We start from the raw sequence: 22576 nt of genomic DNA on the forward strand, positions 1-22576 counted from the left end.
ATTCTTAATACTTGATGCCTGAATTGCTTGGTGAAATCCAGTGGCTATGTAACAAGCATCTAGTCTGACCTCTTGCATAATGGTCCCTTTTGGCTTTAAAATGTCTGAATCCACTCTCCTTCCTTCTCGTAGCTTCATTTCTGAGTTCAGAGGACACTTATCTCAAGGACCAAAATACTCTCTCAGATTCCTTCTTCTCCCAAAAAAGCCTTGTTGATATCCTTAACATATTGGAAGCAGCTGCCTTGACCTCTCCCCAACACAGCAAGGTGGGATTTCTGGAACTCAGAAAAATCTGTTTGTTCTCCTTCAGAGGCAAAAAAGTCCTTAAATTGGAGTTAAGGCTGAGTGCACATGTCAATAACTTAAGAGAAAAAACACATAGGGACACTTAGCATAAATAAAAAAGGAAATAGAAAATTAAGATTAAACTTGGAAACCCCACATTTGAGATAAGGGGAGAGACAGTAAAGGCAGCTGTTCTGGATTCTCTTCACATCTCTGGTCCTGGAGGGCTTAAGTCAGGCAGAACAATAACAAACAGTCAGGAAAGTCCCCAGGATAGTGAAATGGACTTGTCTTGCCTGATTTGTTCTTATTGACTTCAGTTCATAAAGATGGATTTCTAAATATATTAACTAGAAAACTTTTGTCATAAAATGTCTCATGCATGTATTTAAAATTGCATGCAATTCTGAAACTTCTGTTGGTTATGGGGCTGAAAAATCCTGACACAGCAGGGCACAGGATTTAACACAAGTAGCTGCACTTTTGAGATTCTCAAATGCTTATGTCTCTTTGGCAGCACTGTGCAAATTGTCTAATCCAAATAAAATTGTATAGGGATGATAGGGAATAAGATACAGAATTAAAGTCTGAACTAAGGAGTCAAGACTCATGTTTCCATAATCCACCATTATTGCTCAAAGATTTTTTTTTTTTAATTTAGAAGTAAGGTACTGGTGGTGTCATTGCATATGGCATAAAACCCTTTCTTAGGAAGGTGAGTGGGGAGGACCCGTTTTGGCATTCCGTGTGGGGTTTTTTTTTTTTTTTTAAAAGCACTGTGCTAGGCTTTGGTTCAACCTGGTGGAATTGTTGTGGTTTGCTTTAAAAAACAGTAAACTGCTCAAAGGTGAGGATAACTTCGTTGTAGTCTCGTATTTATATTACAGTAGTCCCTAGAGGCTTTAACAGAGTATTTTTGGGGATGTGGTGCAGAGTCCTGTGCATACAGATGGTGGTAGTTCCTTTCCCACACAGCTTACAAGATAATAAAGGATCCTCAGTGGGCAAATAGACCAATGCAAATGTTGGCCGTTCAGACACTGCATCCACGTTTCACCTTTGGTGTTCAAATGACCAAACCATTTAGGACTCAAGTCTACTTTCAACTCCCAGCTGGAGCCACGTGAGTGAGAGACTGTTCTATTCATATCCTCAGTGCCCAGACTGCGTACACCACAGGCCAAGGAAATCTCCTGTTAACTACAGCTGGGGCAGCATATTGTTTTTAAACCCCACTAATGTGGGGATGGGATCCGTTGTAAAGGTGCATATGTATGTTAGTCCCAACCCTTCCTCAAGACTTGCTGCCTCTGCAGGAAACCTGACGGTTAGAACGGAGACTATTGCTCGGTTTTATAGTAGGATAGTATTCTCTAACCTTATCTCACTTAATTTCTCAAAGACTAGAGTTCTATAGTGACGCTATAACTGAAACTACTTTTACAGGATATTTATGTAGTGTAATGAAGTTTTAAACCAAACTGGTATAAGTGAACTTCAGCAGAAGATGGTCATATATACTTAATAACAAAAGATGCTAATCAACAATGGTGGTGCAAATTAGAAAGGCACCACTGTTTTTTTTTTTTTTTTTGTCTTGTCTCTACTTTAATCTTTTTGCAAGACAGGATGAAAGAAAGGTTAAGCCTGTTTCACATAAAGCCAGTATTTGAGTCTCCTAAGTTTAAATTGGTAAAATTGCAGAGTCACAAGCTTGCCTCATGCAGATGCATTTATGCTGATCAGTTGCTGGCTCTGAAAGGCTAACAAAGTCACAATAAGGCAGTAGGGCTATAAAGCATGGAGGATATTGACATTTTTTTCTTTATCTTAAGCACTAGGCAAATTTAAATTATTTGATTGATATATTGAAGTATTTTTTCTAGTGTTTGAAAAGATCAACTTTGAGAAACGCTGAACAAAACCTTTTCCTTGAGATGACAATCCTATTTTCAAAATTATGGAACATATTTGACACTGTTGGTGTAGTGTTGAAAATGTTGTCAGAATAGTCAGAACTGGCTTCAAATAACTTGTGCTATAGAAGGGCACAGCAGGAAAATTTTATTTGGGAGCTCTGCAGAGAGAAGTTTAGGGGTAAAACATTCTTCTTTGGCTTATGCATATTCAAGTGCCTGCATATAGCTATTTTTTAGGTACTTGATACTGTTTGCACTAATGGAATATTAAGATGAGCTAACAAACTGTTAAATGACTTCTCAATAACTTTTATATTGAATTTGCTAGGTAAAATCCTTAATGATGATACTGCTCTTAAAGAATACAAAATCGATGAGAAGAACTTTGTGGTGGTTATGGTGACAAAAGTAAGTTGCAATTTTCTCATCAAAGTCGCATCCATTTTGTAAAGAGTTCTTACTGTGGTTCTCAGCATTACACATGTAAGTGCATACCTACAGAACCACTAAAGTCTATTTAAGTTATCTGAGAGTTATGTTATTCATGAAGTGTGTGTATAGGGGAGATTCAGAGTTGAAACTTTGTCCTTTATTCACTCCACTGTGCATAAAACTTGCAGCATGTAATAATGAACACCAATACTAGAATGCAAAAATCTCCAACAACATTTTGATGGCTCCTGGGTGATAAGTGGAGTTTGAATTTTACAGTCCACCCTTTCTTACAATCTCCCCATGTTTCATTCTACCTACTTGGGTTACATTCTTGTCCTCCTGTTCATGAGTTCATTCACTAAAGAAGGAAGACCAGTATTAAATCCTCAGGCTCAGAACTTCCAAAGTTTCTAGTGGCTGCCTTTCAGAACTCATGACTGTGGTCCATTGTGTCAACTTCAACAGTTTAAACTAGGAAAAAACATGATTTGTTCAAGGAAGTGGACCTGTGAATTTTGACAGCTGTGGCAAATTAGAGGGGGCCATATATGAGGACTTAATATTGAATGTAAATAAGTTTTACATGTTTCAAGTGGTGAGTGGTAGGAAAGAGAGAATTGTAGAAATCATCATGTTTGTAATAGCAAACCTGTCACATATTGCTAACTAATTTATATTAAAGACACTGCATGACTTCTGTGGACTTCGGTGGTAACTATATATCTAAAATGCTCTGCAGTATTTTGAAAATGGTGCTCTAGTACAGGGGTGGGCAAACTTTTTGGCCTGAGGCTGCATTGGGTTTCCAAAATAGTATGGAGGACCGGTTAGCGGAGGCTGTGCCTCCCCAAACAGGCAGGCGTGGTCTGGCCCCGCCCCCTATCCGGCCCCTCCTGCTTCTTGCCCCCTGACAGCCCCCCGGGAACTGCTGCCCCATCCAACCCCCCTGTCCCCTGACAGCCCCTGGAACCCCCACCCCTGACTGCCCCCCGTCACCCCATCCAACCCCTCCTCTCATTCCTGACTGCCCTGCCCCAACCAACCACCCCTTCTCCCTGACTGCCCCCTGGGGACCCGTGCCCCCATTCAACCCCCCCTGTTCCCCACCCTCTGACCGTCCCGACCCCTGTCCACACCCTTGCCCCCTGACCACCACTCCGAACTCCCCTGCCCTCTATCCAACCCCCCCCCCGCTCCCTGCCCCCTTACCACGCTGCCTGGAGCGCTGGTGGCGCTACAACTGTGCCACCCAGAGCACCAGGACAGGCAGCCGTGCCACCCGGCAGCACAGAGCACTGGGTCAGGTGGCGGAGCGAGTTGAGGCTGCGGGGGAGGGTGAACAGCAGGGGAGGCCAGCCTCCTGGGCCAGGAGCTCAGAGGCTGGGCAGGAGGGTCCTGCGGGCCGGATGTGGCCTGCAGGCTGTAGTTTGCCCACCTCTGCTCTAGTACCTAGGCATACTGGTAGTGGGTTAAGCTTAATATTAAGGATTTACTTCTAATCTTAACTCTTGGTACTTTACCTTCCAACAAAATAACAGTTACATGTCAAATTTTCATTTTATCAGCTTATTTCAAATTTGTGTGGTCACAACTTGCACTCTCTTCACTCGTCAAGAATCTGCTGATGATTATCTTAAAGAATTTCCACTATAAACATTGTTGCTTATATAATATTTAGGAAATGTACATCTTATAAAAACGAGTAGGCATTCTTTTAATGTGTTTGGATTTGAATGTACTTGGTTATGAAGCAAAACAGGAAGCTTCTAACATAGTACTGGATGTTGTAATTATGTATTAAATAAATACTTCAGTTCTGATTGCAAAATGATGGCCTTTAAAAATGTGTATCTTTAGATGCTTAAGACGTTGTAAATTTAGGTTTTTCAACTATACACCTTCATATTTTTTAAATGTCTTTTATAAAATCCACTAAATGGAGAGTTTGAGTTTGCAAGTTACTATCTGAAGCCTAACTGGTCCTTGCAGAGCATACTTAGAGCAGGAATGTGCTATCTTAATTCTATTTCATTGTTTTTGTAGCCCAAAGCAGCAGCTGCTCCAACACCATCACCAGCTACAACGCAGCAATCAAATGCTACCACTACTACTGTTAGTTCTACTACAACAGCTGCTGCAGCCCCTGCACCAACTCCTCTACCAGTCCCTGCTCCAGCCCCAGCCCCAGTCCCAGCCCCTACCCCTCCAACACCAGCTGCAGTGGCTTGTGAACCTGTACCTGTAAGTGCCACTAAAGAAGAGAAACCAGCAGAGAAGCCCGTTGAGGCAACAGCTGCTATCAGCCCAACATCAACTGACAGGTATGAATGGGCCACTTGGAAATTGTTGAAACCATTCCATGTGAAATTGGCCATTAGTCTTTCCTTTAGCTTTGATTTAAATTAAATCTGCCACTAAAGTGGGACATGGAGTGAAAAGATGGCTAATTATTTTTCTCCATTACAATAGTTTTTATATGGCTGTCTGGCCGGTGTGAAGCTTTGTAGAGTGCACTACCTTTTTTCAGGGAAAGGGGACGATCTTATGATTGAATCCCAGCCCTGTGGGTTTCAGAAATCTAGGTTCTATTTCTGGCTTTCTCACAGACATCTCTGACCTTGGATGTGTCACAGAATTACTGTGACTGTTTTCCCATCTAAGCTAAGTATACTTTCCTGTTTCCTGGGGTATTGTGATCCATAGTGAATTAATGTCTGTAAAGCCCTTCCGGACTTAAATGGATTGTCCTCCAGAAGCTCAAAACCATGTCTTGAAACGTCTTAGTTAGATGCACTAGACATGTTGTTAGTTAAGTTCTTATTCTGACTAGAATCTCACTTAGTTTCTGGAAAGAATAATTTTATAAGGAATCTATCGTACTCACCTTTGCTAAACAGATTCCAAAAGATTGTCTTATTCCATTTTATCACTATTAGAAAATATCCAGAATAAAAGCAATCCTTGACCCAGCTGCAAAGGTCTGTGGAAGTTGGGTGGGTTGTGACAAATTGCATTTGACGTTTGCGTCCTGGGGAGTTCAGAGGTTGAGAACCTCTTGTTTAGATCTTGTTTGCCCTTCCCTATTCATTTTGAAGATGGTAGTTAACAGATACCTCAAACACAGGAAATGGTCTGAAGAGAGAGAGTTCTTGGTTATTGAATGACTTCATATATGGACTGATATAAGTGAGTAAAATGTGGATACTCACTTATACAAGCACTTCTTAGTTAAATACACTTTTTGTCTTCTGGATTGTAAATATTAAAGTTCACTCAAGTGTGGGCTGGAGGGGCAGCAGGAGATTCAAAGATGTCACAGAAACTGGTGTGAGAGAAATGAAGAAGGCCACAAATAAAACTTCAGGCTGAATATGAAATAAGTCTTGGTGTAAATGCCCAACTCTGAATTAGGGATAGAAAGAGTGTGTAATGGAAATAGAATCTTCTTTTAAAAATCTTGCTTGATTGTGGCAGGAGGCTTTACCATAAACCCACTTGCTCAAGCTGTTTCTTAAATAACTGTCCTCTGGAGTATGGCTGTGGATTTCCCTGGCATTGACTAGTAAAAACAGATCCCTCACTCTGTAGCATTTCTAGCTCTGGTAAATCTTGTCAGTGTCAAATGATAGCGTGGTACTCTTTCCAGAACGTTTTTCTTTATATGTAGAAAAATTCACATCCATTTAAACAGTGTCTTCTGAATGGTTGCCTTTTTGGAAGTGGATTCAGACAAACTGTGGGAACAAAGGTCTTCAAATGTCGCAGGAATTTTAAAGGGAATGGATAAACTTTGATCAGTTGTCCTTCAAGGGGCGATACTGAGAGATTTTTAAAAAGTGCTCTGCATTGGCCTAATTCGGCTCCCGCTGAATTCAATGTCAGTTTTACTGTTGACTTCTGTGGGAGCAGTTAGGCAAACACTGAGCACTTACAAAAATCCCATCCAACCCTTACTTTTCTCCCAGCCCTAAAGGCAATATTTAGGTAAGCAGGTGTCAGCACTTGAATGGATAAGCAGTATTCCAAATGTAGATATTCTTGATAGGAGTCAGCAAGAGTAACAGTTAAAAACAGTAGCATTTACTTAGAGCACAGAAGTATGTAAATTCTGGCTTCATACCAGGTCTTAGACACCCTTAACTCCTTTAGGAAATAACATAGAGTTACAGATGCTGCTTCTGCTTACCAATTATGTGTTCCAAACTTGTGTATTTGAGATCTTGTTTTGTCTTGCAGTACATCAGGTGATACTTCTCGATCAAACCTTTTTGAGGATGCTACAAGTGCACTTGGTAAGTGTTTATCTAAACTTTAGCTTGCACTTAAGCCTTGTTTCACTGCAGCTGAAATAAATGGTGGGTTAACAGATAAGTTGTTTGCATTCTCTCCTCTACTGTACCTTTTTATCCTCAAGATTATAATCAAAGTGCTGTTCCCAAAGAACAGAAGTAAATGTGGTAAAATCAACCTCATGTAAACATTCTTCTCGCTTTAGTACAGAGGTGGTTTCAACTTGTATACAAAGATGTGTTGTATAAAGACTGGAAAACAAACTTATAACAGCCCTTCTGGTTTTTCCAGATTTCCCAGTGATTCAACTTGAAGTGGTTTGAATGGAATGCTGGGTTTGGTGTGTTTTGTTTTATGTTATGGCCAGTAAACACAACCAATGACTTGCACCCTCAGCCATTATGTTCACAATATTGAAACAACCGTTCCAACTTTGACAGTACTATTTAGCATGTGCACCCAGTGAATTTAGGGTCACTAATTTGAATGCAGTTCTGGTCACAAATGGTCTCTGCAGTAATTATCTCTAGATACAGTGCAGTGACCTGTGAAGTGAGTTGCTGGTCTTAATTTATAACACATGCAGTGCTTGTTATCCATAACTCATAAGACTCTTCACAGAGGTGAGTGGGCATAAACTCACATTTTTTTAAATGTGGAAACTGACTTAGAAAAGAAATGACTTGCCCAAGATCACACATCACATTAGCAGAGCTGGATCTATAACCCAGGTATCCTGACTCAGTCTGGTCTTTAACTTGGACTCTGTGCCATATTACATCCCAGAGAGGATTTTATGGAAGGACATTTTAGTGCCACAGTCTGTCCAGTAAAATGATTACTTTCTATGGAGAGGTCCTTCTCTCTCCACTTGAATAAACCTGCTGCTCTTCCCCCTTCATGTGCTACAAGGATGGATGGCACATCTGTCAGTGTTTCTCACTGTGTAAGTTAGCTGACTGTTTACTCCTTTTTCATTGGAGCAGTCCAGGTTTCACTGCAGGTTAGAATATCCACAACTGAATATGAATGAGGTACTGTTGGATTGTCAAAACAAAAAAGTGGATCCTAGAGTACCAGTCACAAGCCTGATTTAACACTACTTAGGAGTGACTAGAGAAATCAAATTTGAGTGCATGGATTGCTGTTGACTATAGATGCATAAATTACCAGTATTCAGATTTCTCCTTCATCTTAGTTGATGCGTACTGCAGTAGGCTAGAATAAATTGACCTTTATCTCTTTCAGATTTCCTTTAGTTTTCCCCATTCATCTAGTGTTCTAGTTTACACCTGGATAACACTGTTGGTCCCAAAAGGCACTTGAAAAAAGTGACCAGTTTAATGTGGTTAGGGACCAGAAGTGATAGTGCTCTTCACTTGCACTATGAAGCATGTTTTTGCGAGTCTTAGTTTGTGATTTGTAGTATGAGTAAATGATCCATGTGTCAGTAGAAAGAATTGCTGATCTTGTAAGTTAAGATCACCTCACCTAAGATGATTGTACTTGTACTGGTTTTCTGCCACTGTTTCTCAAAACACAAGTCTGTTACTTTACAAGTTTGTATTTTAAGAAGTTTCTTTCTGTAAACTTGGAAGGCCAAGGAGAGACAATGGTTAATCCCTTATTGCAAATGCACACGCAACTACAGTAACTTGTGCATGCACTTCTTTAAACCTGGGCCAAAGTTATTGACCCTGTGTTGACAGTGTTAGTCTAGGTGGTAGTCACTCAGAATTGAACTGATTTTTGTTAAGTATTGAATTGACATTACTAATGCCATGGGGAGTCCAACTCTATACTTGGTTTACGGGTACAGAGAAGGGCCACTAGGATGATCCGAGGAATGGAAAACCTTTCCTATGAAAGGAGACTTGAGGAGCTCGGTTTGTTTAGCCTAACCAAAAGAAGGCTGAGGGGGGATATGATTGCTCTCTTTAAATATATCAAAGGGATAAATACCAAGGAGGGAGAGGAATTATTTCAGCTCAGTACTAATGTGGACACGAGAACAAATGGATATAAACTGGCCGTGGGGAAGTTTAGGCTTGAAATTAGACGAAGGTTTCTAACCGTCAGGGGGTGAAATTTTGGAACAGCCTTCCGAGGGAAACGGTGGGGGCGAAAGACCTCTCTGACTTCAAGAGTAGGCTAGATAAGTTTATGGAGGGAATGGTTTGATGGGATAACGTGATTTTAGTCAATTAGGCATTAACGAGCCATCGCTGGTAAAATAAGGGTCCGGCTGTAGAATCTTGCCTGTATGCTCGGGGTTCTACTGATCGCCATATTTGGGGTCGGGAAGGAATTTTCCTCCAGGGTAGATTGGCAGAGGCCCTGGAGGTTTTTCGCCTTCCTCCGCAGCATAGGGCAGGGGTCGCAGGCTGGAGGATTCTCTGCGACTTAATTTAAAGACTTCAAGGGAAAGTGGGTGGGTCAGCTTTTGTGGCCTGCGTCATGCGGGAGGTCAGACTAGATGACCATATTGGTCCCTTCTGACCTTAAAGTCTATGAGGTTATTTTGGATAAGCCAGTGGCTTATGTATGTTATCTCCACTTACCCCCTAAATTCATTGTAGATAATAAAGAGCATGTCTACACAGCAGTGTAAGCCTAGGGTTGGTGGGATTCCAGTCAGCGGATGCATGTCAGGGAACCCTGGAATTGAGCATCTATGTTGCATTTTAACCCTAGGTTAAGAGTTTTCTGACCCATGCTCAAACCTGAGACTCTGGCATCCACACTGCTGTGCACAGATCTGAGTCAAAGAAACCCTATCCCAAAGTGTCTGGTGCGCCCCACGCCCCAGCTGTTGACACTCTAGTTCTAGGAACATGATGCACTGCATGGACACTCTACTGCCCACCTTGTTTCCTAACTGTGGTGGTGCTATTGATGGCACTCTAGTGCCCATAAGGGGCACGTGAGTACGTAATCTGAATAATTAGCTCCTTTGGTGACTGTTGCAGTAGAATGACTGCAGTTTGAGAAGGTTGATGCTGAGCTACCATCTAATCTGAGAATTGGGCTTTCCAGCTCTAGGCTGCGATAATTAGAACATCAGTCTCCAGGGCTGTCAAACTATTAGCATGAAATTTTGCAATTCTTAATTTTTAAAATGGGATGTTCAACCAAAACACCTTCATTGGCTTTTATTTTTGTCTGTTTTGAAGTTAGATGTAAAATATAGGTTTCAGAGGAAACACGCACAGAGCTCAGCCTAGCGGCTCCCGGCTGCCTGGATGTTGGGGGTCATCCCTTCCCCAGCCGCGCTGAGCTGGGAGCTCTGCTGCTCTTGCCCCTGCATGGCAGCTGCTTGGTCCCACTCTGCTCTCTGTCCTGCTCCCAGGCCACCCTTGAGGCTGCGTGTGTGGGGCGCCCAGGCTGTGTGCTCGGCGAGTGGGAGCCAGCCCCAAAACATGAGATTCTTTTCCATTGTTACTTAGTACTCCTAGCAGAGTACAATTAGCAAATTGGGAATAGGGGTAAGTAACAGGAAAACAAAACTGTTAGTTGCTGTAATTGCAATTATGAATGGTTTTTGCCACCTTGCTTAAGTGACCTGTCTATGTCACTGGTATCTAGAACAGTGATGTACAGCTCCATTGAGTCAGTTAGTACTGATCAGCTTTGCCACACTTAGCCCCTCACCACACCATGAAAGTTGTCAGGTTACATTTCAAGGTAGAATCAGCCCTTTACTTGACTTGTGTAACGTGCTCTTTTTTAAAGAAAGGAAGCAAAGCATTTAGAGTAAAATGACTGATTTTTTGCATTTAATAGTAATATGTCTGAATGTACTTTCTAGGCTCTTACACTGAATTTTTTCCTTTAAAAAATCCTTAAGTGTGCTACATATGATGAGGCAGGGCACGTGTGCACCTTTTCCCTTTACCTTAGTGTTGGGACCTCTGGAGCATCTTCAGATGTATCTGAGGATGGAGGCAACAGCCTAGTGTAGAAAGCCCTGCCTAGGAGGGCTGTACACCAAGCTGCTGCCTATGTTCTCTGTGATACCCCAAGAGCTCAATCAATTTTTAATGAAGTGAAGATTAATGGATAACTTGGTCAGTCTGTATGTACCTACATGGGAAACAGACATTTGATAAAGGGCACTAATCTTATCTCTGCTGTCTAATCTCTCAGGTAAAACAAGATCCAATGGCTGGAAGCTTGAAGCTAGACAAACTCAGACTAGAAACGAAGTGCAATATTTTAATAGGATACTTAACCACTGGAACAATTTACCAAGAATTGTGGTGGCTTCTCCATCTCTGCAATTTTTAAATCAAGATTAGATGTAGCCCATATCATACAGGAGGACAGATAAGATCAGACTGCCTTGTGAACTTAGAATCTATTAAGTTAGGAGGGTGTCAGTTGGTGCGGCCATAAATATGTAACACTCTCAAAATTTTGTTGGACCCAATTCACTATCCACTGACTGTTTAAAAACAAACAAACTTGCATCACTAAACAGTACTTCAAGCCTTCTGTTACTTTTCAGAACTTCCCTTCTCTGCCATCTTGGGTTGATCCATCCAACGCTTTATTGTGCGATCCAGGTGATCTTCACTGTCTCTCTTTACCATGCTGCAGTGGTGTAGAACTGTCAGTTGGTCCACACTTTCCATTGGTGACCATTCCAGCTGTTGTGTTAAGTCATTATTTGGCTTTCCAAAGCAATCTGGCACAGATTTCAGCTTAGTGGGATTAATTTCCAGCCTTGAACTGCAGGAAGCTTTTTCTAATTAAGCCAGGAACTGAATATTAGATAGCTGTGAAGATGCCCTTGACCTTAATGAAGAGTGGGGAAGAGGAATTATTAGTACAAGGAGTGTCACAAACACATTGAATCTTCCTTAGAAGCCTGCATTGTGCTCTGTCCCCAGGAACTCTTCCATCCTGTCGAGTCCTTAATATAAAACTTGAACATACTGAAAAATGAAATAGACAGAATTTGGCAAGTTTAGTTTGACTTTCCCTCACTTCCTCTCGAGTGAATGTCTCCGTTTTGGCATTTCTCAAAGTCTGCTTGCACCCTTTTACCGCATTTACAACTGTGCTATTTTTGCCCCTCTAGTGACAGGTCAGTCTTATGAGAATATGGTGACTGAGATCATGTCAATGGGCTATGAGCGAGAGCAAGTAATTGCAGCACTGAGAGCCAGCTTCAACAATCCTGACAGAGCAGTGGAGTACCTTCTAATGGTGAGCTATTTTTTCATCTTTTCACTTTCTCCCCATCTTTTGAGAAGAATTCATCTTTGAATGACTTGATAACCTGAAAAAGATACAAGTTGTAAGAGATGAGTAAAAGTCCACAAAGGAACAGCAGCTTTAAGCAGAGAGACTGGGAGGTTGAGAAATGGATTTTCAAGAGCCTACTGCCTTGAGGGCGATACTGGCGGCTAAATTTTGTGATTGCCATATTTTGTACTCATTTATTTGGCTGTATATGCAAGGTGTGTCTAAAAATTTTGAAGCTGACATGGTGTGGTTTAATTAGCTATGCCCTATCTCAATAGGATACTGCCTGTATCAATTAACTAAAAATGATTCTCCTATTGTGACCAATTGAGGATAATAGTCACTGTTTTTTGTATTGGCAGCTATAGTATCACAAAACAGACTAAGCCCTTAAAGCTGTTGGTTCATCCTTGGTACGAATCATGCTGTAGAACCTAGAGAGCATATCATGTATACATAATATTAACTTAGGGTCTGGACTTCAGTGTTTTTCTTTAAATAGTAGTTAAACTTGGAGAGGAGTTGAGTGATCAATCTGCTGAACAAGATACAACCTGTCCGTGGTAAAACTGGCTTTAAAAATGCAGTGCACTTCTATTTGCTTGAGAGGAAATGGAAAATGGCTACAAGTCCAAGTGACTCTTGTTATGTTACTTCATATGTTAAAATCTTCTTCATTCCATTTTTGTATTGGGTTGCGTTCAGTTCTGTTTCTCAGCCTGATAGTTTCCAGAGCTGCTCGTAACCTATGAAAATGGGTATGGAAGCTCAGTGGGGCAGATAGTTATTTAATGCAATATTTCCAGTGTCTCTAGTTTTGGCTACATTTGAGTTCATTTGAAACGGTCACTTTTTCTCCTGACATCAGTTTCCCTTTGCTATTCCCCATTCACGCTTAATGAACTTAATTTCTGGCTTATTTTGAAGTGGAGATATACAGATCATGTGTGAACGGGACTTCCTATAGACTGAGGAAGGAAAAAAACTGGTTTGAACTTCCTAGGAGGAAGCTTTTGAATTGGTAACTATTTTCTGTAGGCATCATTTATATGTAAATCCTTCAGGTTACTACTTAAAGTTTTAAGCCAGAGCTGCACTTGTTACTTATGACTCATTTTCAGCATAAATTGCATTTAACCGCTTATGAAAATGACTTCAAGCTTTAAACTGCAAGGACTAAACCTTGCACTACATAACAGATGTAAAGAGACCTCAGTCCTCCCCATTAATGTTATAGGTTTCACAATGTTGGTCTATAATAGAGAAATTTCTTTACATAGCTGTTTAGTAAGCCAGCAGTAAGAGAATTTTTTTAATGATGTGAACTTCCACGTAGTTCCTGTGTGTCTGGGATTGGGGCTTGATGAGGGGTAGCTGGCTAATCATAGAAATGTAGGGCTGCAAGGGACCTTGAGACGTCGTCATCTCCAGTGTTTCTTGACCTTTTTGATATCAGGGACCGGCTTGCTGCCTTCCTAAACTGTGTCAGGGAAATCTCAGGGACTGGTAAGGAGGTTGAGAGTCAAGTCATTGAGAAACACTAATCTAATCCAATCCCCCTCATCCTGTGCCACTGCTGAGGCAGAACCAACTAACTGTACCTAGACAGGTGTTTGTCTAATCTGTTTTTCAAAACCTCCAGTGATGGGGATTGCACAACCTCCCTCGGTAACCTATACCAATGCTTAACTAGCCTTATAGTTAAACATTTTCCCCAGTTTCCAACCTAAATCTACCTAGCTGCAGATTAAGCTGATTACTTGTTTGTCCTGCCTTAAGTCAATGGTGATCAACTGTTCTCCATATTCACTAATCAGGTCCCTCCTAAGTCATCTTTTCTCAAGACTAAACATGCCCAGTTTTATAATCTTTCTTTGTAGATCAGGTTTTCTAAACCTTTTACAATTTTTGTTGCTCTCCTCTGTGATCACTCCAATTTATCCACATTGTTCTTAAACGGTGGCACCCAAAATAGGACAGCTACTTCCTATGTTTCACATACAATGCTCCCGTTAATACACCCCAACATATTAGCCTTTTTTCCAACTACATCATATTGACTTATATTCAATTTGTGATCCACTGTAACCGCCAAATCCTTTTCTGCAGTACTACCACCTAGCCATTTATTCCTTATTTTGTGTTTGTGCATTTGATTTTTTTCCTTCCTAAGTGTAGTACTTTGCACTTGTCCTTATTGAATTTCATCTTGTTGATTTCAGACCAATTCTTCAGTTTGTCAAGGTAGTTTTGAATTTTAATCCTGTCCCCCAAAGTGCTTGCAACCCCTCCCAGCTTGGTGTCCGCCACAAACTTTATTAGCACACTCTCCACTCCATTGTCTGAGTCATTAATGAAAATGTTGAATAATACCAGACCCAGGATAGAACCCTGTTGGGACCCCACTAGATCTGTCTTTCCAGTTTGATGCCAAACCATTGCTCATTATTCTTCGGATTAGTTTTTCAACCGGTTGTAAACCCACTGTTAGGTAATTTAATCTAAATCACATTTCCCTAGATTGCTTATGAGAATATTTATGTCAAAAGCCTTACTAAAATCAAAATGTCAAGTCTCTTTCTCTCCCCCCAATCCAGTGGAACAGTAAGCCTGTCAAAGAACTAAATTAGGGTTGGTTTGGCATGATTTGTTCTTGATAAATTCATGTTGGCTATTACTTATTATCCTCTAGATGCTTACAAATTGTTTTAATTTGTTCCAGTATTTTTCCAGGTATCAGAGTTAGGCTGATGGGTCTATAATTCCCCAGGTCCTATGTTCCCATTTTAAAGCTAGGTACTGTATTTTCCCTTCTCCCTCTTGTACCACGTCAGTCTTCCATGAATTCTCAAAGACAATTGCCAATGGTTCCAAGATTGCTTCAGCAAGTTCCTTAAATACACTAGCATGAATTTCGTTAGGCCCTGCTGCCTTGAATACATTTAACTAACTTGAATGTTCTTTAACATGTTCTTTCCCTATTCTGGCTTGTGTTCCTTCTTCCTTGTTGTAAATATTAATTGTGGTAACAATTAACCCTTCTGGTCACAATTAACGCTTTTAGTGAAGCAAAAGGCATTAAACACCTCAGCCGCCTTGGTGTCATCAGTTATTAGCTCTCCTTCCCTGCTAAATAGTGGGCCTACACTTTGCATTAGAAGCAAGAGAGAGGTTTTATAGAACCTCTTCTTATTGCCTCTCTATCCCTTGCTAGTTGAAACTCATTTTGTGCCTTTTGCCTTTCGGATTTTGTCTCAACATGCTTGTGCTATTCTTTTGTACTCACCTGTAACAATTTGTCCATGTTTCCATTTTTTGTGGGATTCCTTTTTGATTTTTCAGGTTACTAAAGAACTCCTAATGCAGCCATATTGGCCTCTTACTGTTCTTCCTACTTTGCTTTGGATCAGAATAGTTTTCTGTTGAGCATTTAATGTTGTCTCTTTGAGAAACTGCCAGCTTTCCTCTCCCAAACCCTTAGATTTTCTTCCCATGGGACCCTACCTACCAGTTCTGGGTTTGTCTGCTTTTTTTAAAAGTCCATTGTCCTTATTCAGCTGTTCACTCCTTTCTTTCCTTAGTCATGAAATGGTCGATTTCATGATTCACTTTCAGCCAAATTGCCTTTCACTGTCAGATTCACAACCAATTCCTCTGTTAGTCAAAATCAAGTCTAAAATGGGTGCCCCATGGTTATTTCCTCCACCTTCTGAAACAAGATGTTATCCTCCAAGAAATGTTCCAAGAATTGCTCAACCCAAATAAGAATATTGAGGGGAGCAATTAAGGAAACTAGATCTGTACCTCTGACAGAGCCCATTGTAATACAGACTTGCTGTTTAAGGGTCCTACATCCTGGTCTACTTCTGAAGTATCGAGTGCTGTAGGCAAGAGTGCTCTTAACCATCAGCGGCTGGCAACAAGTGCAATCTTCCAATTTGGATGTGGCCCTTATGACAATTATGTATTGATTACCTCTATTAAAGTCATACAATGAAGCACTCATTGTGCAAAAAACATATTGGAACACTGCGCTACTCTGCATTAACTGTCAGTAAACTTCCTAGTGCAGTTCAAGATGTTGAGTTTTAACGGAGCACTAAATTGTTGAGACCTTTCTCCCTTTTCAGTTTACTCAATGCTATATTGAATGATTTGGAGCTGTTTGTAGGTTTGTTAGCAATAGTGTCTGCAAATTTGTAGTGTGTTAATTGGTTTATATTTGCAATGAAAGTATTGAGTCTTATTTCTAGGGCAAAACAAGTGCAGTGAAACCATTAACTTTGATCTCTACCCATGAAAATGCTGTTAATTGTAACATGATCCCTGGATTTAGGGTATCCCGGGAGATAGAGAGACTCAAGCTGCGGCTGATCCTCCTCAGGCAGCAAGCACTGGTGCTTCTCAATCTTCAGCAGTGGCAGCAGCGGCAGCAACCACAACTACGACTACTAGTTCTTCAGGCGGTAAGATGGTCTTGTGTTTATGGGTAGCTGTTAAGCAATCTCTCTGTACTAGATGTTTAAATAGTGTGTTTAAGTTTGTGAGGCTTTTCAAAGTGAGAGACAAAAGGGCAGTAGAACTTGCTTGGAGGAAACACTTGTGGGTGGCTAGATCTGTAATCTTGGGGCCATAGTTGTTCAAATTCCCAAATACCACTGTTGGTTTTATACCCACTCTGTGATCCAATATGTGTGGTTTTAAGTTCCTGAGATCACAGCTATGGACAACTTCGTATTTCCCCAACCTCACCTCTGGCTTCTTACTGTCTAGAATTAGAGTTGCAGCAGTACATCACTTCAAAACTTCCTCACTTGTAACCCCAGAGTATTAGGTTTAATTTATAAAGGTGTCCATTTTTGTATTGCCTACGGATAATAGGCAACCCTGCTTGTGGCCACCTGACATTTTTAAACTTACTATTAAGCTCTTTGGGGCTCTTTTGTTCTGTTTGTGTACAGCGCCTAGCACAGTGGGGACCTGGTCCATTGTGTACAGCGCCTAGCACAATGGGGACCTGGTCCATGACTAGGGCTCCTAGGCACTATTGTAATATAAATAAGAATCAGGGTTCTCAAACTCAAAATGTGGCAAATACTATTAAGTAGGTGATCCGTGAGAACCTCCCCTCTCTTGCAACCACAACAGTGGTACATGGAAAAGCAATGTTGACAAAATAAAATGGTGTAGTTCCTTTTTTTTAAAATGTAGTAAATGTCCTCTCAGTGCAACTCACTTTTCAATCTTCATCACTATGTTTTCCTTTTTATTGTCCCCTTTCCACCTGTTCTGCATATGTTACTTGATCCTTGGTTGCTTTGCTTCCAGTGATGTGCCTTTCTAGCTAGTGACTCCAGTTTGTCCTCCTGTGTAGTATCCGACCCTAATAGAAGCAGCTAGACTGGCTCCACTATTTCTGGCTTCCCCATGTCTCCAGCTGTTTTCAAAGAGGCCTGTAGAAGTAGCTGGAAAAAAAGCCAGCACTACATGTCCACCCAGCTCTTAATCAGCTGCCATGAAATTCTCTGTGGACCATCTAGATCAGTCTTTTGGGTAAGCCTTTGAGGGTGCATGGGAAGAGGACCTGTTCATGAATATCATCGTACCCCCCTCAAATATACTACCTCCCAGCAGCAGAAAGCTTTGGAGTTTTCTGCAGTGGACCCACCATTTCAGCTACTAAGTTCAGAGGACTCAAACTTGCCTTAACATAAGCATTTAACAAGTACCTCTCATGTTTATTAAATGCAAAGTGGTTGCTAAGTTACACTATGAAGTATAAAGCTTCAAACATTACTTTTCAAAGGAGTCCCTATAGTTTCTTCTGCATAGTTTTGAAAAGTTTGAGGTGTTGTTTGGAGACACTTAAGGGAGCGCACTTGCATCATTGGGAAGGTGGCAAAAGGAGTAACACTTGGAATTGGCACTCCCAAAATGAAATCTAGTGTGAGGAGGCGGAGAGTGTCAGCTCATTGCTATTGCTTGTCCTTCATACTTCAGTAAATGCTAAAAATAAACTAAATTGTCTGCTACATTTTTGTCATTGTAATGACAAGTTTGCTTTAAGTTCTGCCTTTTTTGTGTGTACCAGAATAAAACTACATCCATGCTGCATATTATAAAGGCTTTTGCTGCTGCTTTGCATTTTTATCTTTCAGATGTGGATATTTGGGAGGGAGTTATATGGTCTTGTCTTAGCTATATGGTTCACAGACACCAATTTTTTGACCTCCCCTCAGTTAGCAGAAACATCTGTTTTTCCAGTATGTTGAATCATCCTGCTCTTTATCTAAAAAGCAAAATAAAATGCTGTATGCTTGTTAAAATTAATTCTGCTATGAATTATACAGAATGGAAAACCACCCTTGGAATCTTACGTTCTCTTTAAAAGGTTAGATGTTAGTCTTTATTTGAGGTGATATATTCTCATTACTTTTCATGGGTGGTTGGAAAGTAACTTGCAGAAACAGTTCAATCTGTGAAGCGGGGCGGGGGGGCGGGGAAAGTCTCTTAAAAGCTGACTTTGTACCAGTAAATGCTGGTCCCAAAGAGGCTGAACATTTGTCTGCTTTTACTTGATCTCAGCAATTCAGCTGCAGTGGTCTTCAGATTAGCTCTCCAATCACCATCTCATTGGGGTTGGAAACACCTCTTGTAAAGCCACAAGATCCTTTGAACTCGTATATTTTGCTTTATCCCTTTGTATTACATTTTACTTTTTAAACTGTAACAGTGTGAAATGTTAGTCCCCAACACAGCCCCACCTTAGGCCTTAAGACATGTTCTAAATTCTTGTTGGTTGACATTTTCTTAAACTGAAGTTCTCTGTATAAAGCCACAGAACAGGAGCAGTGTGATTATTGGTGAAGCAAGCTTTGCTACCGTTTCACTGAACCACCTCCTCGCTAAGAGAGGGGCCACTTTTATGGATGAGACAGGTCCTGCTGCCAAGTCCACTCCTTCGTCTGAGCCTGTCCGTAATAAGGCCATTATGAATATTGTACACTTCAAAGACTTGAGTCACCTTGAAAGGAATTTCACATTACCCTCCAACTCTGAAACTTCAGCTAATCCAGTTTTTTCCTTCTAATATATATTGTTCTTCTCATTTACAGAAGCCACTCTAGTAACTTGCTTGCTTTTTTCTTAAATGTATAACTCTTTATATTGCAGGACATCCACTTGAATTTTTACGAAATCAACCTCAGTTCCAGCAGATGAGACAAATTATTCAGCAGAATCCTAATCTGCTGCCAGCATTGCTACAGCAGATAGGACGGGAAAACCCCCAGCTACTGCAGGTGACTTAAGCACCATGGGATAACGTGTCTAGATCAGGCAAGGGCACTTTAATGCATCAATACTAGCAATGTGCCCTCTTATTTTTGGGGTGTGTGAAACAATTTTATGCCTGGAAAGTACTGGGATGGAGGCTTTCCTTCTGCACCTCACCCAATTTGGCTACAAACCGAAGTACTAGATACTGTCTAAAAGTTCATAGAATCATAGAAGATTAGGGTTGGAAGAGACTTCAGGAGGTCATCTAGTCCAACCTCCTGCTCAAAGCAGGACCAACACCAACTAAATCATCCCAGCCAGGGCTTTGTCAAGCCGGGTCTTAAAAACCTCTAAGGACGGAGATTACACCATCTCCCTAGGTAACCCATTCCAGTGCTTCACCACCCTTCTAGTGAAATAGTGTTTCCTAATATCCAACCTAGACCTCCCTCACTGCAACTTAAGACCATTGCCCCTTGTTCTGTCATCTGCCACCACTGAGAACAGCCGAGCTCCAGTCTCTTTAGAACCCCCTTCAGGTAGTTGAAGGCTGCTATCAAATCCCCCCTCACTCTTCTCTTCTGCAGACTAAACAAGCCCAGTTCCCTCAGCCTCTCCTCGTAAGTCATGTGCCCCAGCCCCCTGATCATTTTCGTTGCCCTCCGCTGGACTGTCTCCAATTTGTCCCCATCCTTTTTGAAGTGGGGGGCCCAAAACTGGACGCAATACTCGAGATGTGGCCTCACCAGTGCCGAATAGAGGGGAATAATCACTTCCCTCGATCTGCTGGCAATGCTCCTACTAATACAGCCCAATATGCTGAGTCACTGTCCTTAAATCCTTAAGATATGCTTGCAAATTCTCCTAGTTTTCATTTTCTTTAAAAGTACCATCTCTCAAATTATAAGTATGGTGAGTGGGGTTGGAAGGAAGAAGTCAGAAGCTTTTTCAGAGAAGGGGAGCTATTGAGACTCAACTGAATTAGGATCAAATGTTAGAAATAGAAGGTAGGTATTCCTATAGTAATATCTGTGACAAGCTAAGCTTCCTCAGTAGTTGTCTTTTTGGCCAGTGAGAATAATGGTGAAACAGCCTTCGTTCCTGCACAGAATGCATGACAGCTTATTTCCTTTATACGGGATGCAGAGTTTGTAAGGGAGTACGGAGGTAGCTGCAACTTGACTCTGGTAACCATAATGGTTTCTCTTCTCAGTGGGAACCTGCCAAGCATTATTCTCAAAATTAACCAGGCTTCCGTAATATTTCTCTAGACCACAAAGTTCACTGCAACTAGAAACTTTTAGTTGCCGGTTGGCAGGACTGAACATGCTTTATTTCAGTGTATTGCTTCCTTTTGTTCTCCCATGCACCACAGCAAATCAGCCAACATCAGGAGCATTTTATTCAGATGTTAAATGAGCCAGTTCAAGAGTCTGGTGGCCAAGGAGGAGGAGGAGGTGGTGGTGGTGGTGGTGGTGGCGGCGGCGGCAGTGGAGGAGTAGCAGAAGCTGGAAGTGGTCAGATGAACTACATTCAAGTAACACCTCAGGAGAAAGAAGCTATAGAGAGGGTAAGCCGCCTTTTTTGGGTTTAAAATACTTTACATGCTCTCGCTATCTTTTTTTTTCTCCCAAGATTAGACATTGTGCAGGTTAAAACCTGCACTAAAGCTGTATGTGAAGTTGATATCTTACTGCTGTGAATCATCTTAATTTTCCAGTGTAAGATTTGCAAGCTGTTGTAGTCTTGGCCTGCTGTAAGGCCATCGCTTCCCAACCTTAAAAGGCTGTGCAGTTGCAATCACAACACTGCAGTTTGAAGTGGCCAAGGGTCCACTGTGCACATGCATAATTGAATGAGAAGAATAGAGCCCTATTCAGGAAGAGGATAAAACGAGTTCTTCTTTGAATGATCGCTCATATCGATTCCAGTTAGGTGTGCGCATGCCACATGCACAGTCGTCGGAAAGTTTTTTCCCCTAGCAGCACCCCTCAGGTCGGCTGTGGAGTCCCCTGGAGTGGCGCCTCCATAGCACTCTATATAGAGCCTGCTAACCCGGCACCTCCTCAGTTCCTTCTTACTGCCAGTGATGGTCGTTGGAACTCTGGCGTCTTGCTCAGCAAGCTCTCCACGTTTCCCTAGCTCTGTTTTACTTAGTGTTTGTTTTCCTTAGGTAGTTATTAGTGTAGTATTAATAGTTCGCTGTCGGGAGTGGGGGGGTTCTCCTTCAGCCCACCTGTGCTCTCGCTGGGGACTCAGGGCATGTCTATGTCCCAGGGGTTCAAACCCTTCAAGTCCTGCAACAAGCGTATGCTAATGGGCGACCCCCATGAAGATTGCTTGAAGCGGCTCGGGAAAATGCATCAGGCGGATAAGTGCAGGATTTGCAAAGGGTTTCGCCCAAGAACGAAGAAGGAGCAGGACTTTAGACTGAAGCAGCTCCTCATGGAGGCAGCACTTAGACTGCAACTAGCATTGGCGCGGCAGGACCCGGCACTGAGTGCATTGGTGCATAGTGCCCTGTCAGTGGCAGAGATGGCACCGTGGAAGGACTCCTGAAGAGACCCGCAGCACTGCCACTCTCCAGTGCGGAAACCGTCAGAGACAGCTTGGCATTGGTCCCATTACCCGGGTCAGAAGTGGCACCGGAAACAAGGAAGGAGTGGTTCCCTGACTTTGTGACCCAACCCCTCGGAACCGGCCAGTGGGGTGCGTCCCAGGGAGGGAGCCCCCAGTGCTGATAACTTTGGAGCCAGCACCATCGACTTCAGTCCTGCAAGAGGGGTCGTTGAGTCTGGTGCAGTTGGACTCACCGTGTCAGGTGGTGGAGGAAGTACAACTGCCTTCCACCCCAGACACATTTGAGGCCGCGAGAGACCTCATAGACATGACGGCACCGCAGTCCCCGGCCCTTCGCACCAAGCCCCCAATGCCACAGCGTGCAACACCGTCCTGCAGAAAGCCTGCAATGCTCCGCCCCTCAGCGCCGCCAGGGACAGGTGCCACTCGGAGTCCCGGCACTGCTCAGAGTCCTAATCCCCAAGGCAAAGGGGGGTCTCTGACCCATTCTAGACCTGCGAGGACTCAACGAATTCATGGTGAAGTTCAAGTTCCAT

General features: G+C 42.0%; 1 protein-coding gene across 1 annotated transcript in view; it reads left to right on the top strand.

Annotated features, from left to right (window-relative positions):
• Positions 1-22576, top strand: part of RAD23B (RAD23 homolog B, nucleotide excision repair protein) — a 51991-nt gene that overhangs the window by 20691 nt on the left and 8724 nt on the right. The window contains exons 3-9 of the mRNA XM_065405980.1: positions 2536-2615; positions 4686-4963; positions 6879-6934; positions 12016-12143; positions 16519-16648; positions 19356-19483; positions 20836-21030. Of these exons, the coding sequence (XP_065262052.1) occupies positions 2536-2615; positions 4686-4963; positions 6879-6934; positions 12016-12143; positions 16519-16648; positions 19356-19483; positions 20836-21030 (995 nt within the window). The remainder of the gene's footprint in view (positions 1-2535; positions 2616-4685; positions 4964-6878; positions 6935-12015; positions 12144-16518; positions 16649-19355; positions 19484-20835; positions 21031-22576) is intronic.

Source organism: Emys orbicularis, chromosome 6 (genome assembly GCF_028017835.1).
Source record: "Emys orbicularis isolate rEmyOrb1 chromosome 6, rEmyOrb1.hap1, whole genome shotgun sequence".
NCBI classification, from domain to species: domain Eukaryota; kingdom Metazoa; phylum Chordata; order Testudines; family Emydidae; genus Emys; species Emys orbicularis.